General features: G+C 41.4%; 2 protein-coding genes across 5 annotated transcripts in view; one reads left to right on the forward strand and one right to left on the reverse strand.

Annotated features, from left to right (window-relative positions):
- Positions 1 to 10,525, reverse strand: part of FRS2 (fibroblast growth factor receptor substrate 2) — a 49,420-nt gene extending 38,895 nt beyond the window's left edge. For 2 of the 4 annotated variants that reach the window (XM_071552238.1, XM_071552237.1), the window contains exons 1-2: positions 10,302 to 10,525; positions 10,079 to 10,145 (exon numbers count right to left, since the gene is read on the reverse strand). The gene's annotated coding sequence lies outside the window, so the exon portion shown is untranslated. Of the gene's footprint in view, positions 1 to 9,357; positions 9,512 to 10,078; positions 10,146 to 10,301 lie in introns of those variants that run through there. The other 2 variants (XM_071552240.1, XM_071552236.1) reach the window with 1 other exon arrangement.
- LOC139669583 (putative per-hexamer repeat protein 5) lies at positions 9,365 to 9,979 on the forward strand. Its single transcript, XM_071550086.1, has one exon. The coding sequence runs from the start codon at positions 9,365 to 9,367 to the stop codon at positions 9,977 to 9,979; it is 615 nt and encodes a 204-aa protein (XP_071406187.1).
- Positions 10,526 to 19,723: the final 9,198 nt, after the last annotated feature.

Below are 19,723 nucleotides of genomic sequence, written 5' to 3' on the forward strand. Positions count from 1 at the left end.
TTTGGTCACCTATAGTTCAATGAGAACCTAAAACACTAAGCAGTACCTTACATGAATCAGGATCTACAGATATAGAGCTGTCCAAAACTGTGCTGCAATTTACTTACTAATAGATAAGAACACAGGGATCTACCAGAGGTGAGATGTGAACATAGAAGTGCTGGCCAATTAATTTTTACATGCTTGTACTTGTGAACCATAACATTTAACAAGTGTTTCAACCTTGATACAAACACTCACAGCTTGCCTTAGGTTGAGTCTCAGCATAAATCAGCAATGCTTAAGTCCTTGGCAGGGGGAAACATAATAGGCTCAGGTTTAAGTATAAATAAGCATTATTGATTTATTTTAACATCAGCAGTGAAGAATTCACAGCAAAATACTAAACCAATATGGTACTGGAATAATCAAACTTCCAGAAAGGTAGTTTTAATGTTAGGCTACTGACAAACTGTTTTTTACTTTGATAGGAAACTATTTTAAAACTATACCATTTACAATTATTAAGTTCCATCCATTTAACAAATAAAATTCTATATTACAGCCGACATAAGAAATACAAACTGTTCAAGGGAAGTAAATTTAAATTCAGCAGACATACATGAAGTTGTGCTCTATGGGACAAGTTTACAGGGACTTAACGAATAAAGAACTCTGAGGGAGGAATAAATAAATATTTATTAAGCAAACATACTGACACTTATGGACCAAAGTCATAGTAAAAGAAAACACATTTGTGAAGGTCAGATGATCCACATAGCACTGTAGGCAGAGAAAATCCAAGACAAATAACTTGAACTTTAGATTTTGAAGGGAACTTTGTTGCTCTTTACTGCTAGAAATATTTCAAGACCCTAAGTGGCCAGAAGTATCTTAAAATAACAGTCATAATGTACACTTAAACCCAAAGACTCCTACAGAAACTAGAAGCTTATCTAAGTTTCTGGTATATTTGTGCCTCTGAGACAAAACACACATTCCCCTAGAACTAAAGAGCCACAGGACAATATGGAAATGCTCTCCTGACCTCTGTTAACAGAGAAAGTTCTGGAACTTAGTGAGGGAGAATGTAAGCACTGTATAAAAAAGGTTTACCCACCTACCTCTCTAGCAAAAAAAGTAGGGAATATAAAAAATAAAATAGTTTGTCTGAGGCTTGTGTAACACCTTCCCTTTTGTCCTTCCTGTGTACATTCTTTTCTAGTCGAGCAATTTTCAGGAATGGAGCACTCTCTGGAGTTGCAGGACTGACCAACTGGCATGAATCACTCAGGATTTCTCTAAATATAGGCACCACGATGTTGTTATAATAATACTAAATAAGTACCACAAAGTTCAAGTTTAGATAACAATTTATTGAATCATATTGTATTTAATATTAGCTCACTCATCACTGTTTAAGATCTAAAAAAAAAAGACTATGATGCAGGAATATGAGATGTGGGTCTTTGAATTCAAAGACAATGACCAAGCTTTAGCCTGAAGAGGAAACCAGCACTCAGAATACCAAAACATCATACCAGCTGTATTTTGAACAGATTGCAGAGATAGGAAAATCAAGAGAAGAGGGAGAAGGTACTTGAAGTACTCCAGATGACAGCAACTTCATTTGCAAAGACAGAAAAAGACAATGTGGTCTTGAAAATGTTGTTTGGACAAGGAAGAAGGAGGATATGAATAAAACATGACCGTGGACTCAAGGAGAAGAGGAAAAAGAGAGGGCTACTCCCAAACAACTGCTCTTCCCGGGCGAGAAAGGATTCTACTGCTGTCAGCAGCATCGCAAACGTCAAGCAAATAAGTCCGAGAAAGAAGACAAAATTATTATAATAATAAGAAACACTGCAAGGAAATGAAGAGCTCAATGAAGGCACATAAAGAGCCATGAAACTCCACAAAGAAATGCAGGAACACAAATTAAGGAGATGGCACGCAAGATTCCTAAGAATGCTGAACCCCTCGGGATTAGTGGGAAGAGGGTACAAAACAGGGAAGATGTTTGCAGCAAGAAGCACCACAGATGCAGAAGAGGGTCAAGGCTGTGACAGCAAGGCAAGTTTCCCTACATCATATTTCTTCTTATTCCCACAAAGCTAAAGCAACTTACCTACATGTCTGACAAACAGCCCAACTACACTTTAAAAATCTAAATCATTTTTAATAGTATTATCGTACCACCTGAGAGATGCACAGTAAAAACTACTTTCAATTACAATTATGGCGGTGATTTAAAAGCAAGAGCATATTTTATTTAAACTAAAACTACATGCTTCAGTAAGTGCTTGAGTTACTGAAAAATACAAAGAGCTAGAAAGAAAGTAGCATTACACCCTCTACTTGTAATGGTTGCCTGAAAAGGCTAAACTTGTTAAGTGACATCAAGGGGGGGAAAAAAGACCCCTTGTGTTCCAGTAAGATTTTTAGGAGAAAAATAACAACTGTGCTTTAAATGAGTAACTCAAAGATATTAAAAGAGAAAAACAAACAAAAAACCAAAGTACAACAAATGCTAATATTTCAGAAGAATATTAACATACTTCCCTGAAGAAGTAGCCCTCCCTCTGTTTGCTTGGTATCTTAATTTGCCTTTGGTTTCGAAACGCTGGGCTTGCCAAGAACTATTCCTCTCAAAACCTCAGGAATTCCATTACTAGTTTTAAGCTAAATTAAAGGAAAATAGAAGCATTCAACGCATGGCAAAAGTATGCACAAAGTGTTTGTTGATACTCATAAATAGACTGAAAAATTAGCCATGTCTGAAGGATAACTGCTGCACAGTCAGCTCTGTTTTGCTCTGCTGTACTGCTAAGCAGAAACTACTGCTGCCAGTTCAGAAAAGAGAAGCATAAGACACGTTGCTACCAAGATCGAACACAGCACTAGATCGTTCATTTTCACTGCAATTTCATATATAAAGTAAAATATGCATTTCTGCAGGAGAAAAAGAATAGTGGTAATTTCCCCTTCAAAGCAACTGCTTCAACATCTCCATTTGGGAAAAAATACGTCCTGTTGTCCTAAGACATGGTAAACCCAGTCAACTCTCTACCCACAAAATAAAGACATGAAATCTCAGAAATACATCTGGTATTGTGCTGATGGGTATCTTTCCAGTGTTCACAGAATGGGTCCCTTCCAACTAACAATATTCTATGATTATAAACAAGCACTATTACTGCAATCACAATTACCCACTAAATGATGGTAAGAACGAAATGCCCCCAACCTGCCTATCGTGCCAGCTGTCATACCAGCACACAAGAAGGTAACAATATCCCTGTGCAAAGCATTGAAGAAAATCTTCTTGAAAGTCAAATGTTTCAGTTGTGTCACGGTGCCAATCAGAGCAGACAGGAACTATTAAGTAGTTTAACTTCTTTGGTAGCAACAACAGGAAAACAGTGAAAATACCACCACACTAGTTTTAACTGCAGCTCCCGTGAGAGATCAACGATCTGCATCTCACAGTAGAATCCAGCAGGATTCTAGCAGGAATCCAGGTACCAGCATGTGGGATAGAGAGTTTATTTTACCCTTGGAAAGGCAGGAAATTAAAGCAACTTTTCACCACTGAGTCAGTAGCACCCAGTACTGGATCAGGGGTTTACAGTAACTGCCAGCACTGTGTGAATGGCGGCAGCAGCATCTCAACCCTGCCAGGACCAAAATCACTGTGAAGAAAAGTCAAGGACAAGAAGTCAGTTCTTCAGACAGAAAACAGAGGTGCCCCAATCTCTCCTGAGCTGGGCACACAGCACAGGAAAACTATCACTATCTCAGGTGCACCAACTGTCCACAGCTTTTGCTACAAGCACAGATAATTCATACAGTATTTCTGAATCACATTTTCCTCAACAGAAAAGTAACAGACATCGTCCAAGAAAAAGCTGAATAGCAAGATATACTTGAGTGCCCTTGCCATAAGAGACACATCTATGATAAATAAAGGGTAATTCTAAAATGTACATTTGGGATTTTTTTTTAAATCCCAGTTCGAAACAATCCCAACACAGAGGTGCTTCTACCAGCCCAAACTGAACCTGAATCTTTATATAAAAACAAAACAATTCGGTGAGAAGTGGCAGGTCTAGTAACTGTGGCTGATTCTGGAAGCTGAAGTAAATAAACGTGGTCATGCAGCACCAGCAGGTATGATAGCAACAATATGCAACAAAATTATCTCACACTTGCAATAATTCAGAGGAACACACTGCCTAACTCAGATACCAGTATTACTTTGTTGACAGATTCAGGCAAAAAGTTTAGGGAATACCCTGGAATGCCTGAGAACTCAGTGACAGATTATGTATCACTCATGTGACGGGAAGCTGCTCATCTCATTACCCCACACATCGATCTGGAAGACTCTTAGAAAAAGAACAAACAAGACACAAAATCAAAGTACTAAGACATGAGGAGGAAACAGTAATCATAATGCCATTTGCACTAATTAGAAAAGAATGCATATAGTCAGTCCCAAACATGCAATAATAATGATTTTTTTATTGTATAAACATCAGAACTAAGTTATTAGTTCTCTTTTTTAAGTCAAGAGATAATAATTTCCATTGTCATTTCAAGCTTGAGGGGGAAACTTAAATTCCAGAGAATCACATGCCTGCAGGAAGATGGAACTCAATAAAAAGTGAACTAAATTGGCTGCCATGACTGTTGCCATCCTGTCAGATACAGTGAAGAGAAAGCTTTGAGAATTACACTATACTTGGAGAACACGTGATACACACACAGACATTTATATTCATACATGCTTATATGAGAAAGCACCACACACCTGTTTATCACCAATACAAGTTCAAAAAGAATCTTCACATCTCACACTGGTGACAAAGAAGTGCCAAAGATGATGTTTAAGAGCATAAAACTGGTAGTCTATTAGAACTGCTAGTCTACAACTTCTACACAACCAAAATATTATCTGCATGTACTGTGTGAAATTACACATCTCTGGGCAGCACTTTTCAGCCAACAGCTTCGGTTATTCAGTGGCAGACAAAAATAAAACCCATTACCACTTGTTACAGAATACATCACTTAAGAGCTGCAGATAGGTCATGTCTTCCAGCAGTAGCTGCTGCCCAGAGTTACTTACCACCACCCAGCAAAGGAGACTACCACCCATACAGACTTCAAACAGAGTGAATCATGTAAGAGCACACTAATCCACTTTGGGAAAAATTAATGGAGGTAACTGACCAATGAAGGCAGGCTGAGCTAATACTGTCCATTTAACTGCTGACTGTGACCAAAACACACAACACTGCATATGGCTTCCCTGGAAAGGATCACTGAGCATGGTAATCTGTGACAGAGGAGGAGAGACAAATGGCTGGGGGACACATTATCTACAATTTTTCCACAGATGTTAGAAGGAAAAAAAAAAGATAAAAACCAGTTCCTATCTATATCCCGAAACATTAAGTACAACTTCTGTGATAGGCTGAGAGCCTTAAGACAGATTTTGAAAACCACTAACCCTTATAGTTACTTAAGAAGAGCAGTCACAGACAGCCTCCCTAGAAACTGTCTGAAGCTATAATGTATGTCTTAGGGCAGACCTGTAATTTTCATTGATTTGTTTTGTTTCTTTATCTACCAATTACTGCAAAATGCCTCGCAGTTTTCTTAGTGGACACTCTGATTGCTATCTTTTCTTCTTTAAGTCTTTTAAACTTAGAAACTCCATACGGATGCTGAATAAATTTGTTCCAGTAATTTGATGAATGAACCGCAGTTACAAACAGGAGCGTATTTTCCTTTAAGAAACTCTAAATGAAACAACAGGTACCAGATAAAAATATTCTTTAAAATTAGTTACTATACGAAAGGCCAGACTCTTCCCTCAAAATCGCTTCAAAGTACACAGTGACATCAGATACACACTACTGGTGGTTTAAGGGGTCTTAAACGCAAAATGTGCTCATGAACCAAAACCAAAAGATGTCTCCAAATTCTCAACGCAGCACCAGCTTAACCTCACAGAATTAGGCCAGTATCAAATGTATTTTAAACTGCCATAATATGTCACTGTCACCAGAAGAAACAGACACACCCTGCTCCCCTTACTGCTTGCTTCCACCCCCATCTTTGAGCCAGCACAAATGTTTGTGCAGCAAACTGATCCAGCTCAAACCAAGCGCTCCCCTCCCTGCCCCTCCCCCAGGTTAGTTCAATCCTCAGCCCAGCTCACCACATAAGCATACAAGTATTTGCCTGCACAAAGGAGGAAGCAGCAGAACAGGGTGGAAGCAAACAGGACCATGTTTTTCAATGGTGGAGCTGGTCTACACCAGCTGTACACTGATCCAAAGCGGGAGCTGGTCACAGGCTGGAGTCCCACAACATCACCCTGACAGATGCAGGCCTATGGAGTGCCACTCTTGCCCTTCCCCTCTGGGGTCCCACCTCTGCACTCACACGGCCACTGACAGGTGAGTGACTGCAGGTGAGTCGGTTCAGGGTGCTGAGTCAACTGAAAAGTGAAATTCTACTGAAAATTAATTCTACCAAGAAAAAGGAGCAGGTTGCTCATTTTCATCCAGTTCAGCTTCCTGAACCAGCTCCCAGCACAATCCTTACGAGCACAAGGAAGGAAAAGAAGGAAAGAGGCTGGGAAGGTGGGAGGTCCAATTTTGATTAGCTTGTGATGCTGTGGAAACACACTCATACACTGCCAGGTGTTAAATCTAAACTTGCCTGTGCATTTGAATGTGATTATTTTAATCAATTTATTCCAAAGATTATTCCAATTTTCTCAGAAACCTAGGCAGTCATAGTCTACTTGGGCAGAAGCTGCAGGAAGAGAGGCCAGTTCACTACACTAACACCTTCACCCTTCATGTTTAACAAAACAAAAATAGAACATTAGTTATTCTAACTTAATGATAGTTTCACCAGATATTCTTTTAAACATCACCGATTAAATCACCTCAGATATTTGCACTGGAAGAACACATACAAAATAAAACCCCTGCAGACATGTTAGGCATTCTCTTCACCATATTTTACTATTTACAAGGAATTTAAACAATGGTTCTGGTGACTAAAGTGATCCTACTAACCTCTCTACTCAGTTTTATCCATTATTTGAAAAGTTGTTTTGCTTAAACTACAAGTCCCAGTGGTCACAGAAGTGAACAAACTTCATTTCAATGCATTCAGAATCAATCACCTAATAAAATATGGATGTAGCCACCTTCAAGCTAATGTTTTAACAGTGCATTACTGTAAGTAGGAGTACAGACCATTAGCAATAACCCTGCTAACTTCCAAACAATGTAATTTATTATTGGATTGTTAGATTTAGCAGGGAACTATTTTCACGGGCAATAAATACATCTATTTATGTTCATCCACTTGATGAAGAAATATAATTATACCAAATCAATTGATAAGACATATCAGCATTACAGTTGAAGAACTGAAGTGCAGATTCAGATGCATTTACCTGCAAACCAGCCTTCCCCAGTGCCATGTATTTTTCCAGTTAATGAAACTCTCATTTTCTCACAAAGCTAGATTCTCCCACAAACTACCACTTGCCCATTGCAGCAATTTAAGACAATTGGTCTTCTCTTTAACAGAAATTTCTTGTATGATGAAAAACTGTTTCAAAGTACTCTGCCTGTAAAAATTACACAGAAGTGAGAACAGTTTGACTACAATTCACCACCAGCATTTGAGACGAGACACTAAACTGGAAAGTGAGCAAAACCCTGGAAAGCCCTTTAAGCAGATATTCATACAACTGCTGGTGTGTTGTTTCAACAAGCGTTTTCAAAGTATTCTTGACACAGAAGTAAATAAACTCAGAGAATCTCAGTCAAGATATAAAGTTCTTAATTTTTTCCTTTTGGAATGGAGTTAACAGTTTTTGGACCTGACTTGATACAGGGGGTTTTTTTCAAGCATGCATAGATGAGTGTGCTATTCAAATGCACTTGCTAACCAAGGAAAACAGATAATTAATTTCCTTGGCAGTTCTGCTGACTTTCATAGGAAAAAAAGATGCTTATTGGATCTGAACACGTATATCTCAATACCGAACCACTTTTAACAGAGCAATGAATCTTAAAAAACTTAGCTTTTCATTTTCCTAATATAAATATATTATAGAACTAGCACAGCAGATTTAATGACAGGTTCATAATATGGAAAAACTGCTAACATTAACACCACTAAAAGGAAAAGAATACATATTCAGAGAACTTTTTTGCTCATTACACTAAATGTCACTTTGTCACTATGTCTTTAAGTAAAAAAAAAATCAAGGACTATTCAAAAAAGTCACAAATAAAACACTTGTTAAAAATATTACTAATATCAAACCACACTTGGCAACTTTTTCAACATTTACTAAAATCAACCCTGATTTCTACAGTATATATTCATTGCAATAACAGTATTATTTCCAACTCACAGTTCAACAACATTCTTAGGGATTTCTAATCACAATTATCACATCTTATGCCCTAACTCTGAACAAGATGCAGTGACCAGGAAGATAAGAAAATATGCTTTTGTTTTACAAAAAACAAGTTGAGATGGAGAATCGAGTCAAACGAGTACTGAGTCACCTTTCGACCTCTGCGACTCTTCAGATCTATCCTTGGTACCTTCACGAGTAGGGATATGTCAGAAAGGGAAGTTTAAAATGACACGGCAATCAGCTAGGTATCACTCATCCATACACAAAGCATCACTTTGGAGAGCCCGCAGGGAGAGCCCCCTTCCTTGGGCAGGCTCTGTCTGCTGGTCCCGACCCACTGACCCGACAGAGCTCTCAATCAGTCTCGGGGCTCGCACCTCTGAAGCCCCTGGGTTTGCTCGGCGACTCGGAAAAGCGCACGCCCCTGTGTCGGAAGGGAGGTCTGTGCCAGGCGCGGCTGACCCTGCGGGAGGTGCGAGCGCTTGACAGGTCACAGAAGATGAGCCCCGACCACCAGCCAGGCCGAGCGCGGCCGGGACGGCTCCCCACGCCAGCCCAGCCTCCAGCACAGCCGCAGCCGGGACAGCTCTTGCGCCTCTCTTTTGTTTTTAAACTCGCAGCCCGCTCGCCCCCGCCGCTCCCGCCCCAGCCCCACGGCGAAGCGGCGGCCGCCCCTCCGCCCCCGGCCTTCCCCGCCCACAAACAACCCCCGCCGCAGCCCGGGGGACCGCTCTGTCACCCGGGCCCACGGGTCCTACCGCTGGGCATATCCCAGCCCTGGTTCCCACGGGAGGACGCGAGACAAGGAGCCGCTCCTGGGCCCGGGAGGCTCCGCTGCCGCCCCCTCCCAGCGGAGCCGGCCGGGCACCCCGCGGGAAGGAGCCGCGGGAGGGGCGAGCGCCAGCACCCACCTTGGCCATGAGCCCCGCGCCGGCCGCCGGGCCGGGCCGCCTGTGTCGGGCGAGACGGCGGCCCCGCGTCGGGCCGGGGCACGGCTGCGCCTCCGACCGCGGCAGCGACAGGGCCGCGCTCTGGGCCGGACCTGCCCGGCTGCGCTTCCGGAGCGCCTGCGATCGCCTTCCGGGGCAGCGCCTGCGGGGCCGCGGGGCGGGCGGGGCCGGGACTGCCACCGGGGCTGGAACGGGCACAAGCACCGGGACAGACACCGGGGCCGGGACGGGCACAGGCACCGGGACAGGCACAAGCACCGGGATAGGCACAATCACCGGGGCCGGGACAGGCACAGGCTCCGGGACAGGCACGGGCACCGGCGCCGGGACAGGCATCGGCATCGGTACAGGGACAGGCACACGCCCAGGCACCGGCACAGGCATCGGGAAGGGCACCGGGACAGGCACACGCACATGCACATGCACAGACACCGGCACACGCACCGGCACCGGCGCCGGCACGGCACGGCCCGGGCTGGGGGCTGGCCGCGGGGCTGCGCCCGGAGAGGCGCCGGAGCCGGAGCGGACGGAGGCGGACACGGAGCGAGTGTTGCTGGTTCTCCAGGTTAAAATAAAGCATTAAGGCTGTAGTTGCGCGGGCTCGGACTGGCTTGGTTCGATATGAGTTTTGCTGTACTCGGTGTCCCCAGCGTTTCTTGGGCACCGCCCGGCAATGCCTCACCCAGAGCCGTCGGAGCTGCACTGGTTCGCAAGGCTGCACTGCGTGCGAGTGAACGCAGCGGTGGGCTCTGTGCATTAAAAACAAAGATACAGCGGAATTACTGTGGGAAACAAGGACTAGAGGAGGTGCCACACCTGCCTGTTGTGCAGGTTTGTGGAAACGCTTAACACTCCTGTAAGCCAGTGCAAAAAACCCCTACACGTTTGTTCTTCCTGTTGCTTACCTGCACATCACCGGGTCTGTTCCCTGTTCACAGACCAATACCTATGACAGGTCGTGGGCCAGGAGACAGCATGATCTGCAGTTATTCTGGAATGTGTAGTTTTTGTCCTGCTTCACATGCACAAACATTGCCCACAGTTAAAACAGCCAGCACCCTGCACAAAACTCTCAGCTTCGTCTCAGATTATATTACCCCTCTTGTTGTCCAGCTTCTTTGGCCTTGATCTACCTTCTGACCTCTTTGCCAAACAATATCTTGCACCAAATTGCTTAACAGAGCGGGTCTGTTTATGTATCTGACTTTCTCAAGGGTTGTGTAACTCCTGTTTTGACTGATATCAGTTATCTCATAAAAGGGAGAATGGAGAATCTTGCTCTCACGGTTGCTCACTTTTTTCCCTTCCCTGGACGGTTACTGCTTTGTAGCAGAAGTGTCAGAAGCAAGTAGATGACAGTACTCCACAACACTCATTCAATCTATAAGTTTTGTGAGAGTTGGAAGTGCTGAAGTCCATGCAGATTTTCTTCAGATGTACATGCCAGAAAGGTGCTAATATCTGGAAGGAAGAAGGGTCTGAGGTCACTTGGTCTGTTCAGCCTGAAGAAAGGGAGCCTAAGACGAGACATTGCAATCTACAACTTCCTTGTGAGGGGAGAAGGAGAGATACGCACTGGTCTCTTCTCTGTGGCGATCAGTGACAGAACCCCAGGGAATGGCCTGAAGTTGTGTCAGAGTAGGTTTAGTTTGGATATTAGAAAAACATTCTTCACCCAGAGGGTGGTTGGGCACTGGACCAGGCTCCCCAAGGAAGTGGTCACAGCACCAAGCCTGTCAGAGTTCAAGAAGCATTTGGATGATACTCTCAAGCACATGGTGTGACTCTTGGGAATGATCCTGTGCAGGGCCAGGAGCTGGACTTGGTAATCGTGCATCCCTTCCAGCTCAGCAGGTTCTGTGATTCTGTGAGAACGGGCACAACTGTGGTTTAGCATTTGATTGCAGCTGTTGGCTTTTGTGCATGTGAGTCAGCAGTCAGAGAGCTGGATGGATAAAGCAGAGAAAATGGGATTTTCCTATAGCTGAATCATTTAATAGGTGAGGTTGTATAGCAGATTCTGTCATCCAACACACATGTGCTCATAGATAAAATTCACCTATGGGCTACAAAGCAATAAGCTGCCCTTAACACAAACATCTGCAGGATTCTTTGTGACCTTCAGGTCACAGGACTGGCCTTAAAGTCTGTTCAGATTCAGTTGTTCATCTCAATCTGTGTTCTACTTAAACAAATTGAGATGGTTTCATTTTCCTAACAAAGGCAGTTTCTGTAACTTCTTGTTGATAGTTTCCCTGGAGAAGCATCAATAGGTTGACTGTAGAATGTACACATGTCTGTTTCCAACTAACCTATAATAACCAAGTGGGACATAGATCTAATTAAATGCAAAAAAATACAGTGTGTTGCAGTAACATTGTAGATCTGACTGCAGCTGACAAAAGCATTTTTTTTCCAAATGAAGATTGCTATGATCTTACTTCACCCCTTTGTATTTCAGAGTTTCAGGGCTTCAGAACTGTGCACACTTGACTATGTGCTATGTACAAAACAGTGTCCAAAGAGCATTGTCACAATAGCAAACTTAAAAATTAGGCAACTTGTGCAGCTGTGGTTTTGAGTCCCTTGTGGGCACCAAGTATGAGAGAATTAAGTAGCCTGTCATAGCCTACCATTTTGCTATTTTGTGCCTTCAGGACATGGAATAGATACCTCTCACAGGAGAAAGCAGCTGGTTATTTTACATCTCTGCATGCAGCAAGTGCCCTTTGCCTTATTCATTTAGTGAATAACTACTTAGGTATTCTTAGTGCATTTGTCATTGTGTCGGTTGATACTTCATTAGCATTAGTAGAATGTTTTTCCATGCTTCTTTTTCAAGAAAAGAAATAGCATTTCATTTTATGTCTGAGGGAGTGTGGAGGGTCTTGCAACTGCACTGCTTGTATTTGTGGCAGTTAATACTGAAGAACCTTGGTGGTGGGTGAAATCAGTCTCAACTAGTTTTCTGTCCAGGTTTCCTACATGGTGTGTGGCAGAAGGAAGTGGAGGAATGGGATGACTTGGGATCCACTCTGAAGAAGAAGCTGGCTAAACTTCTCAGTGTGAAAGGACATTTATATGACTGAAGTCACAGTAACTGGGGGCTACTGCTAAATAGTGTTGTTGGATGCTGGCCTTGTGTCAGTTGTGTTCTGTGTATTGGTATTATGATTGCTATTGGAAAACTTGCAGATGGACTATGAACCTTTGCCTCAGCCATGACAGTGCTACTTTAGGAATGTTCAGTTGAGTCCACACTGTGAGTTCATAGCCAGGACACTGACAAATAGACCATTTTGCCAACACAGCTACATGAGAGGCGTTTCAGTGCAGAGGCAGAACATGCAGGCAAGTACAGCCACAAAACTTAAAAGTGTGTCTCTCAACATCCTCAAAACTAACAGAGTTGGAAGGAGCTGCCTGCTCCACTTGGAATTCATGCCAGTGAACTCTTTTTTGTTAGATGCCCAAGGGGGCCCCCTTTATCCAGGATGTGCATGTTTCAGACTAGGAGAAACCACCCTGTCCTCTTCCTATAGTTCGGTGATTAGAATCCCCAAATTTCACCATGTAGGGGACCTTGATTTCATTTCATCCTCAGTGTGTGAACTTATAAATTAGTATTTTCCCCACACACTCGAAGTGCGCTATAACCGTCATACAGTCATTACAGCTTCATTAATCCTATCCACTGAAATAGTTTTATTGATTGTCTGGGCTGGACTTTTAGGAGTAGAATTTGCCTGGTGGGAGGAGCATTTGAAAGTGGTCAGAGATGTTTTAGGAACCTTACTGAAATAAGGATTTATGGAATGTAGGCAACTCCATAGATGGAAAGCAACTGGATGAGAATTTTTAAGCCAGTAATTTTGGATTTAAGACTCACAAGTGTTCATTTTCAGCATCTGAGTCCTCTTATTGGTGTAGTCACTAAGACTTGTCTCAGGTCACAAAAGCAAATCAGTGACAGAGCTGGGGTGAGGCTTCAGCATACAGACAAATACGTCAGACTGTGGAAAAATCAACATGGGGTTTTGTAGATAGAGAAGCTTTGTCATAATTATGAAGTTCTTTGCTGAAATCAACAAACTGATAAAACAGGGTGATACCTTCATTGCAGTGATTTCAAAAGAGCCTTTGGCACAGTCCCTCGACAGTGCTGCTAAATCATGGTGTCATACGTTAGGAAGGAAGCCTGTCTAGTGAATTACTAACTAGCTGAAAGAGAAGGGTTAATGGGATAGAAATGAACAGTCATTTTTCACACTGTGGGAGAGTTAGATTGGACTCCCACAAGGATTCATGCTGGGACCTGCACTAGTTAGCATACTAGGCTTGGAAATGGTCTTGGAAAGAGACTGAGTAAGGGAAGCAGCACAGTTTGCTGCTTGTGCAAAATCCTGCGCAGGAGTGCCTTATGAAGTTGACAGCAGGAAGTTTCAAAAGCATCTCATTCTGCTGAACAGCATGGCTGTTAAACTAGAAGTGGAAATTCAGTCTCCATAACTACAAAGTAGTGCATAAAGGCAAGACTAATCTTAATTATATGTGCCTACTGAGTTCTACCTATGCTGTTATTGCTGAAGAATGAGTTCTTAGAGTCTCTATGTGTAATTCAGTTCCAACTCAAAAATACCAGAAATTATTAGAAAAGAAAAATGGAGCAAAAAATGTTGTGACAACTTTGTGAATAGTACTAAGCTCTGGTTTCCCAGGTCAGAAAGAAGGTAAAGGTAGAAAATAAAAAACATAGAGAATGATTTCTGTTTAAAACATGCCCACCAACACTTGGACTTTTCAGTTTGAAAAAGACAAAAGTGACAATGCTTGGTGACTGAAAGAAGACTCAACTACATAAAATGCTGTCTTGTGGAAGGAAGGTAAGGAACTCTAATTCACTTTTTTTGTAGTAAGTGAGCATACAGGAGAAATAATGGAGGGGAGGTTTAAAACAATCAAAGGGTACTCTTTTTTTCAGATGTTACAGAACTAAAATATGAACCTCACTGCTTCCAGAAATGTGAAAGATGAAACTGTCAATTGCTTTTAAAAAGGAAACAAACTCAAAAGGGAAGCAGTGCATTGGCAGCTAATAAATTGAACGCAATACAGTGGCCTTTGGTTCTGGTTTTGCCTAGTCAGTGATTAACTGAAAACTGAGTATATCCGAAGAAGGATTGTGCTATACCTGACCTGTTCTTTATATTCTCTTCCTGACTGTTTAGTCCTGGTCATTACATTCAGAGTAAGAGAGTTAGGGATACTTGTGTAGTCGGACACAGTATGGCCATTTTGTAGCTAGTATAGGAGAGAGACCAAGGTGGTCAGGGGACTGGAAAAGTGGTATATTGGAGAAGGCTGTTATTCAGCCTTAAGGAGGTGATAAGGGAAGATCTTACTGCTGTTGTCAGCATGGTAAACAGAGCCAGATTATTCTCAGAGGTGCACAGTGACAGGCTGAGAGAGAAAGGACACGTGTTGAAACATGGTAAATTCTGCTTAGATACAGAGATTTCTTTCTTTCACTCTTTCAGTCTTTCTTTCTGTCTTTCTATCATGAAGATGGTCAAGTAGCGTAAGAAGTTGCTTAGAGAGGCAGGACCTCCTCTCAGGGAGACACTCAAAGTTTGACTAGACAGGATCCTGAGCAGTCTCTGCTGACTGGTCCTACTTTGAACAGTAGGCTGCCCCAGGTGGCTTCCTGAGACCCATTGCAACCCATGTGGTTCTGGCTTCTTAAGATGGGTTGTTACCATGTGCTTGTGCCCTAACTGTATGTTATTTCCTATGGCATATTGATGACAGAAGTGAAATGTATTTGGGTTAACTGTTACATATTAAAACTCAGTGCAAGAACACAGTGGGAATAAGACACTTTTAATTTGGCATAAAGAAAGCAAGAATCAGCTATGGTACTTTCTGTCTAGTGTCTTGACAGTAGTCATTAAAACACTTTGTAAAAATATGTCAAGAAGAGGAGTTGATCGTCAGGGTGCAGCTATAGCAGGAGTCAGTAAATGGTACTGTCATCCATGCTCACAGTTTTTAGGTTTTTTTATTTCCAATGTCTTCTTTAAACAAATGACATATAATTCATTTGTCAGACACTAAATGATGGGGAAGAGTATACCTAGCGTAGCGTGTTCTGCCATGTCACATGATGTGATTGTGTAGGTACATATTCTCTGTGTCAGACTTGTCTCCAGCAAGAAAGTAAAGAGATGTTCTTCACCCTGATGTCTCTAACTAGGGTCAGTCCTTCTTAGTACTTGGGTTAAGATTTTTGAAAGATAAGATAGTGTTGTTTGTGGCTGACTGCTTCTGTTGAACACCTGGCATGCATGGCATTAACAAACAATTCAGACTACAGAAACACCCACAGCTGCCCATCACTGTTTACTCCTGTAATAAGAACTTTTATTTGTAAGCTGAAGACCCTGCAACAGCTAAGCAACTTACCAACAGTGTATTCACCAGCAACACTTAATGGCATAAGCTGAGTCCTATAGTTTTAAAGAACGAATGCACTTCAACTTAATTACAGTCAGGCCTGAATAAAAATTAAAGGGTTTGCATGTCTGTTACTGTGTATGTGGGTAGAAAGGCAGTGAGGTTAAGATAATAGGTTCAAAATGTATTCTCAGAAAACATTTAAAACCACAGCAGGGTGTGATTGTATGCAAATAAGTATTTTTGCAATAGCAGATTAAACACCTTATGGAATTTGTATGAAAAACTGCATGCTTGTACATGATGCAAAGTATGATTAAGCACCAGTGTTCAGAGTTTTTGCCTTTAGTAAAAAAATCTAGGCAGATTTAAATCAATCAATGGTTTTCTCAGTCTTTTCACAATGTATGTTGTAAGTTATGAATAGTGACTACTAGAGAGAAAATGTTAAATATGACACTACTTTTTCCTTTGGGCTTCATCCTTGCAAGAATATGTTCCGGTCAGGAAAAGCGTGGCAGTAGCAGAATGTCTGGTGATAGTCTGGCAACATGTAGGATCTGAGACAGTGAGGGAAGAAAAATGACAAATTGATGTAAACTTTACTAGAACAGCTGTTCCTCTGTATTTTGCCATCAGCTTACAGAATGCTGTTCATGAATTAATGAATTAATCATTCCAGGTTCCCAGACTACCTTTAAATAAACTTCTTTTTCATGCACAAACATTGTTAAAATGACCCTGAACCTACAGGGGCAGCAGGTACCTTCTCAAAAATGTAAGTTAGCAGTAGTGGAAAATCCCACTGTCACAGGCTGATAATCATTGCTCTACATTGTCATTTGCATAACAAAGGGACATTGTGATTGGGAGAATAACTGAATTGTCTTTGGAAAATGGCTTTCAATGTCAAATTCTAATCTACATTACATACCAGAGTTATGTATCTACCTTTCTGAAACTCCTTTATCTTACACACAAGCTACCGTGTCCTGTGAAATGGGAGTGATACCCTGGTTTTTTCTAGAAAATTGCCTTTTGGTACACTCAGGAAGAATATTTAAAGGAACATTTAAAATTGCAACCTGGATTTTTCCCCCTAGCAAAGATCAACCTGATTTAGCAAAATCAGATGTAATGGTGTTTGGTTTAATCCAGTGTTTTGCTATCTGGAGTACAAAAGATAAAATACATTACTTCATATTGATGTAAATTGTGAGGTAAATTGAACTCACAGTGACATCGTGCAGTTTCACTGCAGTGGATGTATTGCTCCATGCAAGAAATAAAGCTTCTCTGAAGAAGTGAAATTGTCACATTGAGAAACAATAAAGTACATTCTTTTTCTGTAGTCCAAAACCACTCTGCCTGCTCAGCAGTAAATCTGCAGAGGGAACCCAAGCTCATGCTCACACTGGCAGGATTACTCTTCTGCCTCTTAATCATATTTGTTAGTGAAAGCAGTGGTCAAAGAAAGTGCAGGATCAGCTGTTCTGAACACTGGTAGAGCGGGCTCTGCTCTCTTTCATTCATGTGCTTTTGAACCACATACTCCAAAATCACATCTGAACATGAGTGGATAACTGAGCATTGTGATTTATACAGACAGATGAAAATTGGAGGACTGTGAAAAATATCATCTACCCTTTTCTTGAAGGAACTCACTGCTTCTTGGGGGAAGTCTCAGTTTATGAAGCTGCTGATGAAGTACTCATAATAACCTACCATTTTAAGAGAAGAAACGCCTAAGTGCCAAGGGGTTTTTTACTTTTTTCCCCCAGTATTTCATGAATGGGCTTCTTCAGGAAAGCAAGAACTTTATTACCATTTGGGTAGAAACCACCAAATGAGGGTAACTGGCCATCCACAGCGAGCAACCACTCCAGCCCTTGGAAAAATAACTTTTGAAGTTATTTGAGACAGACAACAAAAAAGTCTGTGAGATAACTTTGGGAATGTTCCCTCAGAGGAGGCATAGAAGAAGAAAAGATGAAATATGGCAAAGCAGAATTATTGGTAATGGAATGTAAAGCTGCTTTTACACTGCCTCATTTTGCAGCTCACTTTCAGGACTGCCTGAATTCACACATAAGGCAAGTAGAAGCAAACTACTTAATTGCTTCAAACAAGGGAAATAAAAGCAGACTTGTTAATGTAATGATATTTTAACCAACAATTATTTTAAGCAGAAATAATTATATTTCCTTCAGTAGCATATAATAGCATATATTTCAAGATAATTTAGGGACAAAATCAAAATATAGTTCAACATTATTCCCTCATGCAGAAAGAATTATGGGGAAGAGTCTGAAGGATAGAGATCAAGGAAGTTCTGCTCATAGAATTTTTCCCAAAGCAGCTGGATTCAATTGGGACTAGCTAACTCTATTACAGAGAGAGATTTTTTCCCAAATGTATTTGTTATTCCATATTGCTTCTTAACAGGAGGAAGGAAAGATGACAGAACAGTTTTTGCTCTAATGAAGCCTTTTTTTAATAACAGCCCGTGTTTACATAAAAGAATCCCAAAGAAACAGACCTTCAAGATGAAGAGAGAAAAGCTGAAGTTTATGACTCTGACTTGGGGAAGTTCATTCCATTGCCAAGAAAGTTTCAGTCCCCTTGTGGCAGAGAGCTTCTTTATGGCAGAACTAAACTGGTTACTGTGGACCACAGATGATCTTTGATATTTTGTTCCGTCTCTCTGTTGTACTCTCAGCCTTTCCTGAGATGTTCAAATAGTTGCTCTTTGTGTCAGAGCTCAGGGCAGGCTGCATATCCTGGTCTTAAATCAGACCACTTGTCAGTGCAAACTTCTGTGAAGTAGCCTGAAGGAAGTATCTGGGGTTTATATTCTGCATTCAAAAACAGGAGATACAGGCTTATTTTTTCAAAGTAATGAGGCGAGATGCTTACAGCTTTTAAGCTTTCTTCCTAAGGCTACTGAGTTCTGTACCAAACAAATGCATGCCCACTCTAACCCTCAAATCAAAGCCTCTTTGCTACAAATGACAGATTTTCATAATTTTTTCTTCAAGTCTTATTTCCATCTCTCCTTTTTTTAGAATTGTAAGAACCATTGCAAGTGACTTCCTGGAATACTAATTTTTTTATGTAAGTCTAGTTTGTTAAAGATAGTGAGACTCACAGACAGCAGTTGCTTCACTTACCTACTCCAGTCTCAAGGAGTTGTGTTGCCACAGGATGAAAACTGCACTGAATGGTTCTTCAGATCAAAGTGGATGAAGGGTATAATTTTAGAGCTTACAGACATTGCTTACAGTTGAAGATCTGCAATTTATTATACCACCCATCCTATATTGCCTGTTCAGATTGCAGGCCTTCAGGCCTGGAACTCTGCCTGTGGATTTTATATGTGCAGTATTCTCAGGATACAATATAAATAATAATATATCATCAGTGAAGGGAATAGCCCAGTGGAGCAATCCACAACTGAGTAAACCTCTCAGATATTATGGAAAAAAGCCAGCACTACTTCAAAAACTTTTTTTTTAAAGTCAGTCAAATGCCTAAATTAAAATCCCACTCAATTGCTTTGGTCTTATTAAGTATCTGTGTGTTCATTTAATATACCTCTCATGCATTTTATCTTTATGCTTCATTTAAATATGAGAAGCAAACATATTTTATATAGTTGTTATTCTCCAATTACTACAAAAGCTTCTTGGAATCTTTGATCATGAGAATGTTATTTCAAATCCAGTTCTGCTTCGCAATTACAAAGTGTCCTTACTGAAGTTAGTTTGGATGCAATTCTAATCCAAGTAGAGTAAACCACAGTCAGTATTCAGAAAAACAGGTATGACTACGGAGCAGTAAAGAGATCAGAATGAACCCAGGTACCTGAGTTGAT

This window comes from Pithys albifrons, chromosome 3, assembly GCF_047495875.1.
Source record: "Pithys albifrons albifrons isolate INPA30051 chromosome 3, PitAlb_v1, whole genome shotgun sequence".
Taxonomy (NCBI): Eukaryota; Metazoa; Chordata; class Aves; order Passeriformes; family Thamnophilidae; genus Pithys; species Pithys albifrons.

Bases quoted from the DNA above. Each gene is read 5' to 3' on its own strand.
- LOC139669583 (XM_071550086.1), top strand. From the start codon at position 9,365: ATGAGCCCCGCGCCGGCCGCCGGGCCGGGCCGCCTGTGTCGGGCGAGA.